This window comes from Suillus subaureus, assembly GCF_016647635.1.
Source record: "Suillus subaureus strain MN1 chromosome Unknown BJ212scaffold_5, whole genome shotgun sequence".
NCBI lineage: Eukaryota > Fungi > Basidiomycota > Agaricomycetes > Boletales > Suillaceae > Suillus > Suillus subaureus.
In genome coordinates, this window is record NW_024538561.1 from 647581 (window position 1) to 662666 (window position 15086).

The 15086-nt window shown below is 42.7% G+C and overlaps 4 protein-coding genes across 4 annotated transcripts; 2 read left to right on the forward strand and 2 right to left on the reverse strand.

Moving 5' to 3' along the window:
- Positions 1–1949: 1949 nt before the first annotated feature.
- BJ212DRAFT_1477017 (uncharacterized protein) lies at positions 1950–3079 on the forward strand (the record flags this gene model as incomplete). The annotated part of the gene is made up of 4 exons (XM_041339474.1): positions 1950–2142; positions 2199–2246; positions 2304–2347; positions 2399–3079. The coding sequence occupies 4 exons, from the start codon at positions 1950–1952 to the stop codon at positions 3077–3079; spliced, it is 966 nt and encodes a 321-aa protein (XP_041197003.1).
- A 4374-nt stretch (positions 3080–7453) lies between these two features.
- BJ212DRAFT_1477018 (uncharacterized protein) lies at positions 7454–7978 on the reverse strand (the record flags this gene model as incomplete). The annotated part of the gene is made up of 1 exon (XM_041339475.1): positions 7454–7978. One exon carries the CDS (start codon positions 7976–7978, stop codon positions 7454–7456), a length of 525 nt encoding a protein of 174 aa, XP_041197004.1.
- Positions 7979–9619: 1641 nt separating this feature from the next.
- Positions 9620–10040, reverse strand: BJ212DRAFT_1296611 (uncharacterized protein; the record flags this gene model as incomplete). Its single annotated transcript, XM_041332483.1, has 3 exons — positions 9620–9691; positions 9742–9915; positions 9969–10040. The coding sequence occupies 3 exons, from the start codon at positions 10038–10040 to the stop codon at positions 9620–9622; spliced, it is 318 nt and encodes a 105-aa protein (XP_041197005.1).
- Positions 10041–11261: 1221 nt separating this feature from the next.
- Positions 11262–11478, forward strand: BJ212DRAFT_1477019 (uncharacterized protein; the record flags this gene model as incomplete). The annotated part of the gene is made up of 2 exons (XM_041339476.1): positions 11262–11310; positions 11360–11478. The coding sequence occupies 2 exons, from the start codon at positions 11262–11264 to the stop codon at positions 11476–11478; spliced, it is 168 nt and encodes a 55-aa protein (XP_041197006.1).
- Positions 11479–15086: the final 3608 nt, after the last annotated feature.

A 15086-nucleotide genomic window follows, 5' to 3' on the forward strand; every position in this document is an offset into this window, starting at 1 on the left:
GAGCTATAATTAGGATCACAAAAAGTCATTCCAGATAAGAAAATATCAAACTAAATTGTCCTTTCAAGCTTATATACCATATAACAAAAAATCTCTTGTTCATAATATTCCAACTAGGAGGGCTGCCAATGCTACTCAAGCCACCAAATTCATTAATTACATCATCTGCATCACTCTCTCCACTCAAATAGTCAGTAATACTCATAAGGCAGCTAACCTTAAAGCTGTAAACAGGCAGAACAAGCCTTTCCAATAGGATGGGGTCAGATAGCTAGGAATATATGTGATGAAAGGCAGAAGAACTACTAGAAGAAAGAAAAAACTAAAGTACATAAAGTAGGAAACTTGATGGTATGGTGTTGTGTGAGGTGGAATGGAGTAGGAATTCTCTGTGAGGTGGGGGGAGGATGAATACAGAGCAGCATATTTCAATTTTGGAAAAGTAGCTGCTCAGAAGCATGCAAGAATCAAGAATTAATGAAGAAGACATTACCTTCTAATAAGACAATGACCCTAAGCATACTTCAAGTTGAGCATAAAATGGTTTGAAAACTATGGTATCAGTGTTCAATAGGGGTTATTTCAGCTGTGGGAGAGAGTTGCAGCAGAGTGGGGCAAGATTGTTGATAAGGAATACCTCAAATTGATAGATAGTATGCATAAAAGAGTGGTAGAACTAATTAGAGCAACAGGAGGAAACACCAAGTACTAGAATTATAGAGATTGTGTTAGCCAAACTGAAAGTCAAAAAAGTGCCTCAATGAGTCACCAAATTAAATTAACCATATCTTCACTTGATGACATGATCTTCCCACACTATAGGAATCAAACATAATGCTTAGAAGCAGAGCTTTCCCACACCTCCCTATGGCTTAGTCATATTCTCACACCCTGGCTCATAATGAAGCAATTACATGAAAAGTCACAAACATTGAGACACTTTTTTGAGCCACTGTATATCTAGTAGCTTGCTTGTAAGCATGTCCAGTGTTAGATACCCATACCCATACACAAGTACATACATACATATATATTTGTATCAATATTGTGTATATCATGACTGGCCCTACTACTAGTACTACAGCTGATAGGACTGATACCTCCATTGGAGATGCTGTAATACCAGTACAGGTTGACTCACAACCAGCTCCCACTACCCCCAAACAGGATAGTCATGTGGATGACTCAATCATTGACACTTCCATCACATGGGCTAGTTCCACTATACTACCTTTTACAACTCTTTTGTGATGCCAAATTGACACTCTTAATACCATGGGCAACATTCATGAGTGATCCTGCCCCTATGATATTGAGTTTGTTGACAGTTGAACTCCAGATTAACGTTATATGACCATTCACTCCCCAATTATCATTCATGAATACATGCAGACACAAAGAACTGCTTATCATTCACATTTAAAGTTAAGCTGGATTTATGTGTATATGCAGATACTGAGACTGACAATGCTTTTGACACATTGGGTCAAATCACAAGCTATGCTGCCACTCAATATCATACCCACACATTATCCATCCTTATAATCTGTAATTGTGCTCATTTCATCAGATGGGATAGGAAGGGAGCTATTGTCACAGACACCTTCAATTACCACCATGAGCCACACTTGGCCAATGTCTTCTGTCATTTTGCATGGGCATCATGTGCACTGCATGGTGTTGATACTTCCATAACCCCCACTTGCATGCACATGTTCAAAGTTGCAGTCCCCCAGGATCCCAATGCTGAGAACCCTGACTGGTTGTCATTGATTATTCCCCAACTAGTTGCTAAAGGTTTTCTGCTTGTTGGCTGCTGGACTCATACATGCCATTTGACAAACTCAATAACAAGGTCATAATGTTCAAGGACTCTTGGCACATGACGATGAAGGATGTCCTACTGGAAGGTCAGACTTACAAATTACTGAAGTCCTACAATGTTCACAATGTTGCAACATGCATCACATGTGATTCATCCTATTCATCAGCAAGACACCAAGACTGTCAAGTTTGGGAATGCTGATTGGGCTTGTCCTAACAATGCTGTCACTCCTCACACTCTTCACTGCCTGGTTCTTGATCTTGTGGGTGAGAAGTTGACTGATTTTGAGAACTCTCCTGTTCATGACGCATTGCTTGGTATGTGTCTTCAAATTTCCCATATTGCCTAATGTCCATACTCATGGTCCATGCAGCCCATCAGGATGCATATCAAACCACACAAATATTACATCAAGACCTCAGTGTTGGGAATATTGTCATCTACTGAGGGAAGGGTTTCCTCATTGATTGGGACCCAGCGAAGCTAGTCATCATTGAGGGTCCTCAACAAATGACCCACACAGTAAGTTTGTTTCATGCCCAAACTCATTGTATTAATTTTTTTATTATCAAGGGAACCTGGCAGTTCATATCTGCTTACCTTGTCAAAAATACCTGCACCATCCACAGTATCAAGGATGACCTGGAATCCAGTCTGTACATTGTTCTGTGGACAGCATTGATATACAGGGAGAGCCACATGACTGTTGTCAACTGGATGCAATTCATTGTGCAGATCTTCAATGCTGATCCATTGGTGGGATCTGGAGGATGTGCGAAATTGAATTGGCTTGTTGCAAGAACAGATTTTCCACAGGATATTTTTGTTGACTATAAACTGCTTGACAACTTTGTCCTTGAACTGGTCCAGTTTTTTTTACATTGGGCTTCTGTCATCACCCCTAAGGCACAGGAGAAACTTGTGCAATTGCAGCTCTCATTGCAGGAACTTTTGGATGAAGTTGGGCCTGTATGCATGGCTGTACAGCAGAAGATGATAGATGTTGCAGAAAGCTGCCTGTTGGAGTCTGCTATGTACCAGAAGGAGATGGGTATGGAGATCCTGCACTCACATGAGGCTGTCATCAATATTTACAACAAGCCATCTGGCAAGAAATGTAGGCTAGATCCTGTGGATGACAATGAAACCCTCAGCTCAGTAGCTGGCCTAGATAACCTTGTGTCCTTTGGTCATCAATGGTATTTGTCTAAGACTTTGCATGTCATGTATTTATCTTACACTTATGATATGTGACAGTTTTCCATCTGGTACCCAGTAAAATGAAAATTGTGTTTAGCATGCCTCTTAAAAGTAATTTTTTATTTGTCTGATGTTCGATGGAGAGGGCTGGACTCAGGGTTTGAATGGTTCTCATTCCACAGTAAGTTCAGTATTTCTGTGGTGATGTATATTGATACTGATATAACATCAGGTTCAAGGAGTGCCCCTCTATTCTGAAGGAGAATGGTGTGCTAGACCTCCATGCATATTTTGCCCCGACATTCCCAGCTTGTTCTTTCACCTTCCCATGAAGAAACTAGTATTGTAGAATTAGTGTACTCACTTAGGTGTCTCACTCAGACGCTAGACTTACATTAAACTTAATTGCCTACAGATAATGCATTAGCTCTGCATGTGATCAGGGCTACCAACTTACATTTGTGTGCACTTCAGCTATTTTTGATCAAAGCAGCAGCAAGATTAAGGTGGGATTTAAAGATGAACACTTTTGATGATTAATGGATTCAATCTTGCTTCTGCCACAAGGTCACACATCACAGTATGGCTGAACTTCTCCACCACCCCACCTCTGACTCATTCCCAGATCCCCTTCCACTGTGTGCTCCATATCTAAGCAGGACTAGCTCTGCTGAATTACCCCTGAGCTCTGGACCTCTGGATCTTCACTACTAGCCTGATCCATACACCCCTATCCTGTCCACCCCATGCACATTTCATCCAGCAAGACATCCGGACTTTACCTCCTCTTGGATTCCAGACTATGTCCACTGTCTCACATATCTCAGTCCTGTTTCTTCCATCCTGTTTCCTCTAGAGGTATTACCTCAGGGTCTCTCCACTTCCTATGCAGTGAGAACTCTGAGTATTCCCTGTACTCCTCTGGAACTCTCTTGCACTCCTCTGGAAGTCTTCCTGCACTCCACCAGCCAGCCTCCAGAAGTTCTTTGGACTTCATCAAACCATCATTGGACTTTATCTGAAATAAAGGGCACATACTCAGGTAAGGGGCATAGTGTACAAGCTGAGGCCAAGCTCCTCTGAGTCAGTCTCTCTCTCCCTTGAGCATGGTTCTTAACAGCATCACAAGTCTGTGGGTGGGGTGACAGCCGTATGCCAACAATTCTATAATGGACTTCTGGCTTGTATTAAAGATGAAATCAGTTGCATGGGAAAACCCACTACACTCTTGGAATACAAAACCCTCACACAAACCATTGATGTCTGTTGTTGGGAACACAAGGGCAAGATCTCTTGCAAAATGACATCCTCTACACCAAATCCTCCTGCCAAGCAGTCTTCTGAATGGACCAATGCCAACATGTTCAGATCCAGAAGTAACTCCTCCAGAAACAACAAACCTGGAAAGACAACTTCTTCCACCATGTCTACTCCTAAAGCTCTGGACCTTGATTCTAAGCTGGGCAAGGACAGAAAGCTAACTTCTGAGGAACACCAGAGATGCCTGAATAAGCAGCTCTGTCTCTTTTGCAGCAGACCTGGTCATACTACCCGTGAATGCAACAAGTTGTCTTTGCATGCTGCCAAAGGCCACACTGTGACAGTCAATCTGGAAACCAAACCAGATGCCTTGGATGAGGCAAAGAATAGTCTGTAACCCTCCTGACTTCACATGGGATGAGGGTCACATTGACTCAACCAACCTATGCAATCCCTCTGATTCCACCTTGAAGCTCTCCAGATGTTTCTTGATGAAAATATCTTGTCTGGACTCCTCCACTCCTTATCCTCTCCACATGGAGCCTGTCCTATTTGTCAAAAAGAAGGACGGCTCCCTATGTCTTTGCGTGGATTTTCATAGCCTAAACAAAATCCCTGAGAAAGACAGTTATCCACCACCACTCATTGCTGACCTTCTAGACTCTCCAAGCTGCACCAAAGTTTACACCAAAATCAACCTTCAGTCCACTTACCATCTCATCTGGATTGCCTCTGGGGATGAGTGGAAGACAGCCTTCTGAATGTGCTATGGCTCCTATGAATGGTTAGTTATGCCTGAGGGTTTTACCAATGCTCCAGCAGCTTTCCAACACCTTGTCAATAGCATCTTTGCCAATATTGTCATATTTCACATGTCTGGTGTAGAGACTCACACCTCTGTATGCCCATAGAGCCCTATATTGCAATGTATCTGCATACAGTTTGCAGCATGAACTTGCAGCATTATTTCCCATATCATTCCCCATACACACATGATCTTCCTGTGCATCATGTGACACATGCACTACTCTTCCATGATGTGTTCCCACATGCATTCCACACACTTTCCCACTCTTCATTGCCCATCATCCAGGAGCATCTATCCATTGTCCAGCAAGTCTTACTGGTATGTTTTCACACTTTATCTCTATTATGACACCATATTCCATCATGGACCCTTACTTACATATACCTTCTTCATTCCTGCACCTTACTCACATCAGCTCCACATTATGGGAATGTGCTTAGTTGGCTTTTGCATATTGGCATTCACATTTTGCTCACTTAGTTAGTTACTGTTAAGTCACATGCTCGAGGGGGGGTTGGATCACAAGGGCTTGGCCTCAGCTTGTACACTGTGCCCCTTTCCTGAGTATGTGCCCTTAATTTCTGGGGGCTGGAACAGTCTTCCAAAGTTTCTGGGTTTTGACTAGGGCAGACAACCAATGTCCAGATCTGAAATGTGAGATAAATCCAGTGGACACCTGGATATTGTTTGGACAAGCAGATAAGGCTAATTCAGATGAAGTCCGGACTAGAAACTGACAGGGGATAGGCTACCCTAAGGTAGAGCTAGAGATATAGTCTAGGATGCAATCCTAAGACTTAGATGATGACAAGTGACTTAACTCAAGTCCAGAGGACATAGGAATGAGCAGGAACTAAGATGATATTCAAACTGAAGTATTTCCAAGAGTTACAGGAGGTTTATATACTGTAGGTATCATATAGGAATGAATCAGCAAACACAAAGGCTATGTATGAAGCATATGCAAAGTCTATTAGTAAGTAGGATGGATCACCAATAATGAATACCGGAAATGAAATGTATGTAATGAATGATATTCAAATTGAGGAACTACAGGAGTATCTACAGGGGTTATATACTGGACAATATCTGAGGGGATCAGTAAGCAAAGGAGCAGGGCTATGTACAAGCATGTGGAAACACATTAGTAAGTAAGATGGAACATAACTAAATGAACTCAGAGATGAAGACTCATACAAGGATCAATCAGCAAGATGGAAGAAGAGGTAACTGAATGCCAGAAAGGCAGAGATGTCTAAATGGGGATAGGCACAGGATATCAGACAGAGGGCAGGAATACATCCGGAGATAGTTATGGTTGATATCCGGAGGTCTGGACATCTGAGGATTCAGAAGGTGAGGTGGATACAGGACTGGGATACAATGAAGTGGATATAGTCCTGAATCCAAGATGAGGTGAAGTCTGGATGTCTTGCTGGATGGAGTGCACATAGAGTGGACAGGATAGGGTGGTACAGATCAGGCTAGCAGTGAGGATCCAGAGGTCCAGAGCTCAGGGGTAAATCCAGAGTGGAGTCAATCCTACTGAGGTGTGGAGCACACAGCAGAAGGGGATCTGGCAATGAGTCAGATATGGGGTCCAGATGAAGGCTCAGAAGGTGTGGGAATATTATGGAATGTGAGTCCAGATTGTAGGATATGACAGAGGTCTGTGAACTCACCTGTTTTATAGACCATGCCTGATTGTGCAGTTGCTGCAGTTCTGAGGGACAGAGGGCCATGTTTCACTCTGTGGGGGATGATGTAGTTGATTCCATCAAGGACTCATCATGTAACCATCAGTGAGGTGAGGCAGTCCTGTTGAAGCCCCTAACACAATGTCATTCATACAGGTTGTTGTGAAATCAATGATCTGTCTTACACTGCATTTCCTGACTTGGGCTTCATCTGAACTTGCTTCAGGCAGGATGATTTCATCAACATCCATATCCAGCAATGCAGTTTGCAGCACTATGTACAGTGGCTCAAAAAAGTGTCCCAATGTTTGTGAGTTTTCATGTAATTGCTTCATTGTGAGTCAGGGAGTGGGAATATGACTAAGCTATAGGGAGGCATCAGAGAGCTCTGCTTCTTTGTGTTGTCTTTGTTCCCTATAGCGTGGGAATCTGACATTAGTGTGTGAAAATATGGACATTTTAATCTGGTGACTCATTGGGACACTTTTTTGACTTTCAATTTGATCAATACAATCTCTATAATTCTAGTACTTGGTGTGTCCTCCTGTTGCTCTAATCACCAGTGTTGTTTTGAACCTGGGTTATAACTGAATAGGTTATAACTGGTACGTCCTACCTCGAATTAACTGTGAAATAACTGGGGTTAATGGGGTTAAATAATAGTTAATTGCTACCAGGTACTGGCCAGTCTGAGTCATTGATAACAATTGGAATATTTGAGCTTGATGGACCACTTCCCATGTCCAATGACTCCCCCGGTGCATTCCCACCAGTGTGTGACACTTCATCTTCAGGCAGGCGTGATAATAGCTTGTAGAATAATGTCTCACTCTCCATGTTTTTCACACCCTGGAACCAAAACTCATCCCATCCAACCTCAACCAACCAATTGAACATGTCCCAGATGCAAAACATTCTCTTCTGACCAAAGAAACAACAAGTTTGCTGTGGTCTGCTACCTTCTGCAGGGTGTGAGATGTCCTCCTCAATTTCGATGACTTCTCCTAACCCAGATGTGTATTCATCATTGTCGTCATTGTTGGCATCTTGCCACAACTGCAGTGCAACAGCTGAAAATGAGGATGGTAAAGGGCTGTTGCTCTTGGGTCCATTCTCTGCAACACAATCACCGTCATTGTCATCTATGTTGGACTCATCGGTGAGCAGTGTGTCAATGTCAGCATTCATGACGAGTTCCTGATCTTCCATACAACTGCCAGTAGGATCACAGTTGGTGACTGTTTCAGGGTTGCCGAATTGGTGTTTGAGTCAGCACTGGGCTGTGCCATCAATGGCATGTTGTCGATGGAGCTCCATCTTGAGAAATGACATGTTGCGGTTCTTCTGCACACCCAAGTGAGTCCATCTTTTTGATTTTGTGTTGCCCATTGAAGAAAACAGGCACTCGACTGATGCAGAGTTTGGGACAAGGCTCAACACAAGTTATGCGAGCTGCACAAGTGGATTTTCTGAGTCGAGCAAGCCCCAGATGCAGAGAAAATCACAAGTTCCATCCTAAAATGATGGATTTAGCAATTGAAAGTTCCATGAGTCCTAAAAACACACCTCATCCTTCAGTGAGTCTTTCAGTTCTAGTATCGGCCACACAGCTGGTGCAAATATTCCAGTATGGTGTTGATATTCATAGATTTGGCCAATAAGACCAGCTGGTGTATCACTGATGTCAAGCTTGAAAATGCGAAGATATAGCCGTCAGGCAATTCCATAAGGACACTGGGTGGGAGGACATGACCATTGATGAGGTTGGTGTTGATCAGTGGGTTTAGGAACAGAGCCATAATGAACAGGTCTTGGTCTGCACATTCCCATCTCTTCTCAATACTGTTGATGATAGATGTGACAGGATGTGACTCATCTTTGTCTTCCACAAGTGGAAGACTGCAATCCATGATGCGAAGATTTATGTAGGTGCGGTAGAGTTTGCTGAGGAGGAGTAAGACCTGGTTGCAGCATGTATTTGAGTGTTGCGAGATGTTGACAGCAATTGTTACGAACTAGGATGGTCATAACAATAGCAGCTCGATAAGAGTGATGGCTGAAGTTATGGCTAAGACCTTGCAAATACAAGGGTCGTAAGACAAGGCAAAGAGAGTGTCTTTGACTTGAATATCGGTTCAGACAACTTAGGATTGGTGGTCCTAAGTGAGAGAATATTCAGGTGAAAGCCTAATAAATTAAAGTGAAGTACTACTGAGTACATTGTCGACTATATATAGGTTTAGAGACGATTTAGGGCAGGCATGAGTTGACAATGAGTCAGAGATAAGAAGTGAGTCAGAGATAAGAAATGAGTCATCTAGCAATGGCAGTGGCGATTGTGATGTAATACAAAATGAGTCAAGATAAGTCTAATGGTGGCAGTGTGCAGCTCATGACGTAATACAGATGAGTAAGAAAGGGAAAATGAATAGGGGCATACATGGCTGTAACAGCAATGGCAAGTGGCTCGATATGAGTCTTGAGTCTGTATGATGAGTAAATATGAGTACTGGTGCAATGAAGGGTTTAAACCACAGACCAAACGAGTCGTTTCCAGAATGAATCATTTGAAACATGGTCAAGAACTTTGCAAGCCTTGTCTTTTGCTTGACAAGTCCTCCCTGCAGCTACCAATAATTTGTCCTCATGTTTCATCACTGTCACTTTCATTGCCTTTGAAACCTCAAGAAGTTGAGATAGTGAACAGAAATGTGATATCCATCAAGTGACAACAGGCAGGATAAGTGCGAGTATTTTGTGAAACATTGACATTTGCTTGCCATTCAGCAGCCCCAGTGTGAACGAGTGATTGTTGAACCACTTAATAATTTAATTGGCATTGTCAACAACAGCACTGATATCTCCATTGGCCTTGTAGTAGTTGCCCAAAATGAGATTTATCTTGATTGAACATTAAATGTAGTTCATGCTAGAATATAAATGGTATGTACCTGATGACTCCAGTAGTCCATAACAAGCATCCATGGGTATTTTTGTAGGAAGAGGAGATGACCTCGCTTCTCGTCTCCACCAGCATCTCCACAAGCACCAATCATGGTCAGAAGCAGAACATCTTTGATGTAATGATATTCTTTCTCCATGAGCTCGAATACTAGTTGACCAGTCTTTTTTTTGCCGATGTATCATGAACATGCAGAACATATGTCTGCCAGCTGACCATCGCCCTTGTGGCAGCTTCATCCACCTTGCAACTTGCTTGATTCATTATCATCTGTGTGTTGGTAAACATTGCCATGCACACTCTTCATTCAGGGACATTAATGGAACTTTGCCTGTGGCTTCATGACACTGTAGTCAGCATTCTTTGGGCTATCTTCTAATAGAATAATAATCTTAAGCATACTGCCAGTTAGCTACCAAATGGCTTGAAAACTATAATATTACTGTTCTATCATAGCCAGCACAGTCCTCAGACCTCAACCCTATTGAACAACCCTGGAAAATGCTCAGTAGATTACTTGGAGTGTATCAAGATCCTCCATAGGGGCTATTTCAGCCATTGGTGGGAGCTGCAGCACAGTAGGGGAAGATTGGTAATAAGTAATGACAGGAATTGATAGATAGTGTGTTTATAAGGGTGGGAGAAGTGATTAGAGCATCAGGAGGAAAGACCAAGTACTGTAATTATAGAGATTGTATTGATCAAATTCAAAGTCAAAAGTGTCCCAATGAGTCACCAGATTAAAATGTCCATATATTCACACAATAACATCAGATTTCCACACTATGGTGGACAAAGATAACACAAAGAAGCAGAGCTTTCTGACATCTCCCTATAGCTTAGTCATATTCCCACACTCCAACTCACAATCAAGCAATTACATGAAAATCCACAAACATTGGGACACTTTTTTGAGCCACTGTATAGTAAAGGACTACATAATCAAACTCCACTGGAGAATTACTGAAGCACCCACTCATGGTCAGTTTACATAATCATGCCAGCCAGCTGGGTTTCAATTTTGCCAGTCATTCTCTATATCATAGCTGTTCTTCTTAAGATTGTGTCTCTTTCCCTGACTCATGTGACCCTGAATATGTAGTACTTAGCATGCAATGATCTATGATCTCCCATTCTTTAGAATAAGAATATTTGTGCAGGCAGGCACACTTTTGTTGATTATATATATCAGTGGGCAGGACTGAACTCTGAGCGAAAGTGCACTGTGGCCCAGGTCCACAATACCTTGTACAATAGAATATTGTGTTCATCCACAATGGTAAGCTAGTCCACATTAAGCCATTCACTACAAATACTGATCTTGCAATTGGATGGTCCTCTTTCCACCACCACTACCTCAACATGATAACATATCAGGTATTTTGAACTTAATATAGACTTTCATAGATGTATAGATGTATTAAATACATTGTATGTCATTTCTGAGATTGCTATGTAGTGACACTGAAGCCAATGGTGTAGAATTAGGAAACAATGTCCAAATGCGCCATGTCAAATGATGATGCACCTATGGGGAAGTGTATCAGAATTGATGAAGGTGAGTATTGATACAATATTGTTGATCTTATTATTGACACATATTACAGGAAGTCAGACAGCACCCCTAGTGGATGAGCACACATGGAGAATTTTGGACAAGTTTCTTATGACCAATATGACATATCCTCAGATGGAGGAAGCCTTTCTAGTGTATCTTAGCAATTGATATTCTGAAAATGAATGTATCATATCCCATATTCCGGACCTAGATCCCATAATATTCCCACGCCTTCTGTGCCTATTTCTGGACCCCATATCCAACTCATTCCCTGATCACCTTCCACTGTATACTCTACACCTCAGCAGGATTAGCTCCCCTATAGAATTACCCCTGAGCTCTGGACCTCCAGATCTTTGCTACTAGCCTGATCTGTACACCCCTATCCTGTCCACCCTATGCACATTCCATCTAGCAAGACATCTAGACTTTACCTGCTCTCAGATTCCAGACTACAGCATATATCCCAGTCCTGTTTCCACCTTGCCTTCCAGATCTCCAGATCACCAGACCTCTGGATATTAACTGTTACTATCTCCGGACCTATTCCCACCCTCCATCCAAGATCCTGCACCTATCCCCATTTAGGCATCTCTGCCATTCCGGTTCTTGGTTATCTCTGTTTCTGTCTTGCTGATTGATCTTTGTACTAGTTTCATCTCCAAATTCATTTACTTATGTTCCATCTTACTTACTAATATGTTTCCACATGCTCATACATAGCCTTACTCCATTGCTTACTGATCCTCTCAGATATCCTCTAGTATATAACCCCTGTATAACTCCAGTAGAGTCCCCAGTCTGAATATCACCTTAGACTTGCCCAATCCTCTTCTGGACTTCAGTCCATCTTAGTTTGTCCTTTTCCATAAGGCCTAGAGATGGATTCCCTAGGCCAGAATTCTGGACCTTCAGATTTGTCCCCTATGTCTCTGTCCCAAGTCTAGGGATTGCTTCCCTAGGCTGGAGTCTTGCCTTTCTGGCACTTACCCTCTTTCCAAACTTTGGTCCAATCCCTGTCTCTCCAACTCTACCTTAGGGTAGTCTATCTCTGTTTGTTTCTATATCAGACTCTGTCTGATGTAGCCCCTATTCCTTCTGGACCTCTGGATGTCCTGTCCTTCAGACATTCCACCCTCCATACCTTCAGACATCCCATCCTCCATGGCCTGTCCTGTGTACCTCCAGACATCTTGTCCTCCAGACCTTCAGTCCTCCTGTCCTCCACACTTCTGGATGTCTGGACCTTCTATCCTTCCATCCTGTTTCCCATAGAGATATTACCATGGGGTCTCTCCACTTCCTGTGCAGTGGAAACTCCTCTGAGTATTTCCTGTACTCCTCCAGAACTCTCCTGTGCTCCTCCGGATGTTTCCCGCACTCCTCCAGAAGTCCTTTGGACTTCATCTGAAATGAAGGGCACATACTCGGGTAAGGGGCACAGTGTACAAGCTGAGGCCAAGCCCCTCTAAGTTAGTCTCTCTCTCCCTTGAGCATGGTTCTTAACACAGTTCCACTCTCAATGGCACCCAAATAGCACCCTCACATCACACATTTTCTAGGCATCATAGTAGACCAGGAGCTAACATGGAAGGAACACACTGCTCATGCAGTCGCCAAAGGCACCAAATACATACTCCAAATATGACACCTATCCAGAACAGCAATGGGCATCCCAACCAAGTTAATGCCAGACAGTAGTCATTCCCAAATTCGCATACAGTGCAGATATCTAGTTCCAACCGATCTACAAGCAAGACTTGAACACCATACAGTGAGGATCCAAAGGCATAGTGAACAAACTCACATCTGTCCAATGAATAGCAGCAATCAGTATAACCAGAGCAATGAGAACCACCACAACTGACTCCCTTGAAGCACATGCAAATCTCCTCCCCATCTCACTCCTCCTGCAGAAATTCTGTCACCAAGCTGCTGTCCAACTAGCAACTCTACCTCAATCACACCCTTTACACCCCAGACTCAAATGGATTGCCAGACACAAAGTGAAGAAACACCAATCCTCCTTACACAACCTCCTGCACTCCTTTCACATCTACCCAGCCAACATAGAGACCATAGACCCAACACACAAGACCTAACTGCTCAAATGACATGTATACAAGACATATGTAGCAAAAATGAAGAAAGATGCAACATGAAACCACAACCAACTCACCAACACCATCAAGATCTATATGGGCAGCTCTGGCCACAATGGAGGAATCAGAGCAGCAGCAATACTCACCCAAAACGGACAGGAACCCCATACCCTACAATATCACCTTGGCTCAGACAAGGAACATACAGTATATGAAGCAGAAACCCTAGGACTAACACTGGCAGTGCAACTCTTACTGACAGAAAGGAACATAACATACCCAGTATCAATCTTGCTCAACAATCAAGCAGCCATTCAACATGGTGAAGCCAAAAGCAAAGAAGGCAGTGGATTCCTAGTGACCCAACTAGATGAAATGACAAGACACATTGAAAAGCAAAGACAGAGCAACAACAATGATGACTTCAAGCTAGCAATCAGATGGGTACTAGGACACAAAGGCATCATAGGCAATGAACTCACAGACCAAGAGGCCAAGAAGGCAGCAGAAGGACACCACAATGACAGCACCAACCATTGATTACCAAAGTACCTACAAACAGACCCTCTCCTATGCAGTGCTCCCACCCTCCTTGCAGCACAGAAGATCAAACTTTGGACACAGTGGAAAGCTCTATGGGAAAAATCACCAAGATATGAATGAACGAGAGCCATTGATCCATCAATGCCATCATTGAAATTCTTCAAGGTCACAAATGGACTGCTGAAACGATCATCCAGCATGCACATTCAACTCTGCACCCAACACATACCTCTGAACCATCACCTACACTGCATCAATGTTACTGAATTCCCACACTGTCCAATTTGTTGAAATGTGAATGAAACCATCCACCACTACCTCTTCAATTGTCCACAATACCAAAGAGAATGCCATATCTTTGCCAACACAGTCCGCCACAATGCCACATCCATAGCACACATCCTAACATCCATAGAAGCCCTACCTCACATCATCAGATATGTCAATAGCATGGGCCACTTCAAACCAACCTTCAGTGAGCTGTCATATAATTAGAAAAATGCTACTACAGTAAATTTTGTACAGCCTGCACACACCAGCACCATCCACATACTCCCCAACAAAAGGATAGATGACATTGTTGTCACTGATGAAATCAAAGGAAAATCAACGTCAATAGAGAAGGATAAACCTGACAACCAATAGCTGAAGACAAAAAGCCAGCAGGCCCAGCTAAAAACATTGTCACTCCCAAATCTTATCACCTCTACTAATGTACTTCTCCTCTTTGCAGCATTCCTTTTTGTACTTGCCACTTAGTGGCGGAGTACAAGTCCACATCAACCATCCAATAGATCTAGAACCAACAAAACAAAACAACAGAAAAAGCTTATGACAAGTTAAATGTCTAACATAGGGTCAATGACCCCAAAGGACTAAATCTGAAGCAAAAAAAAAGGCAGTTCCATTCCCTCTGAACAGGCATTCTCAAGTGGAGGAATCACTTCTACTGTGCAATGCAATGCACTCGCAACCTCCACATTCACTGTGTTACAGTTATTGAAGGGAGCATATAGGAATGGGCACCTTTCTGTGGCAGTAGAGGCTGAGGGACATGCAGCTTTGTTGGAGAATGTAACTATGAGTACAAATACTCCATCTATGTTTTTTTTTGCTAGATGTAAAAAAAAT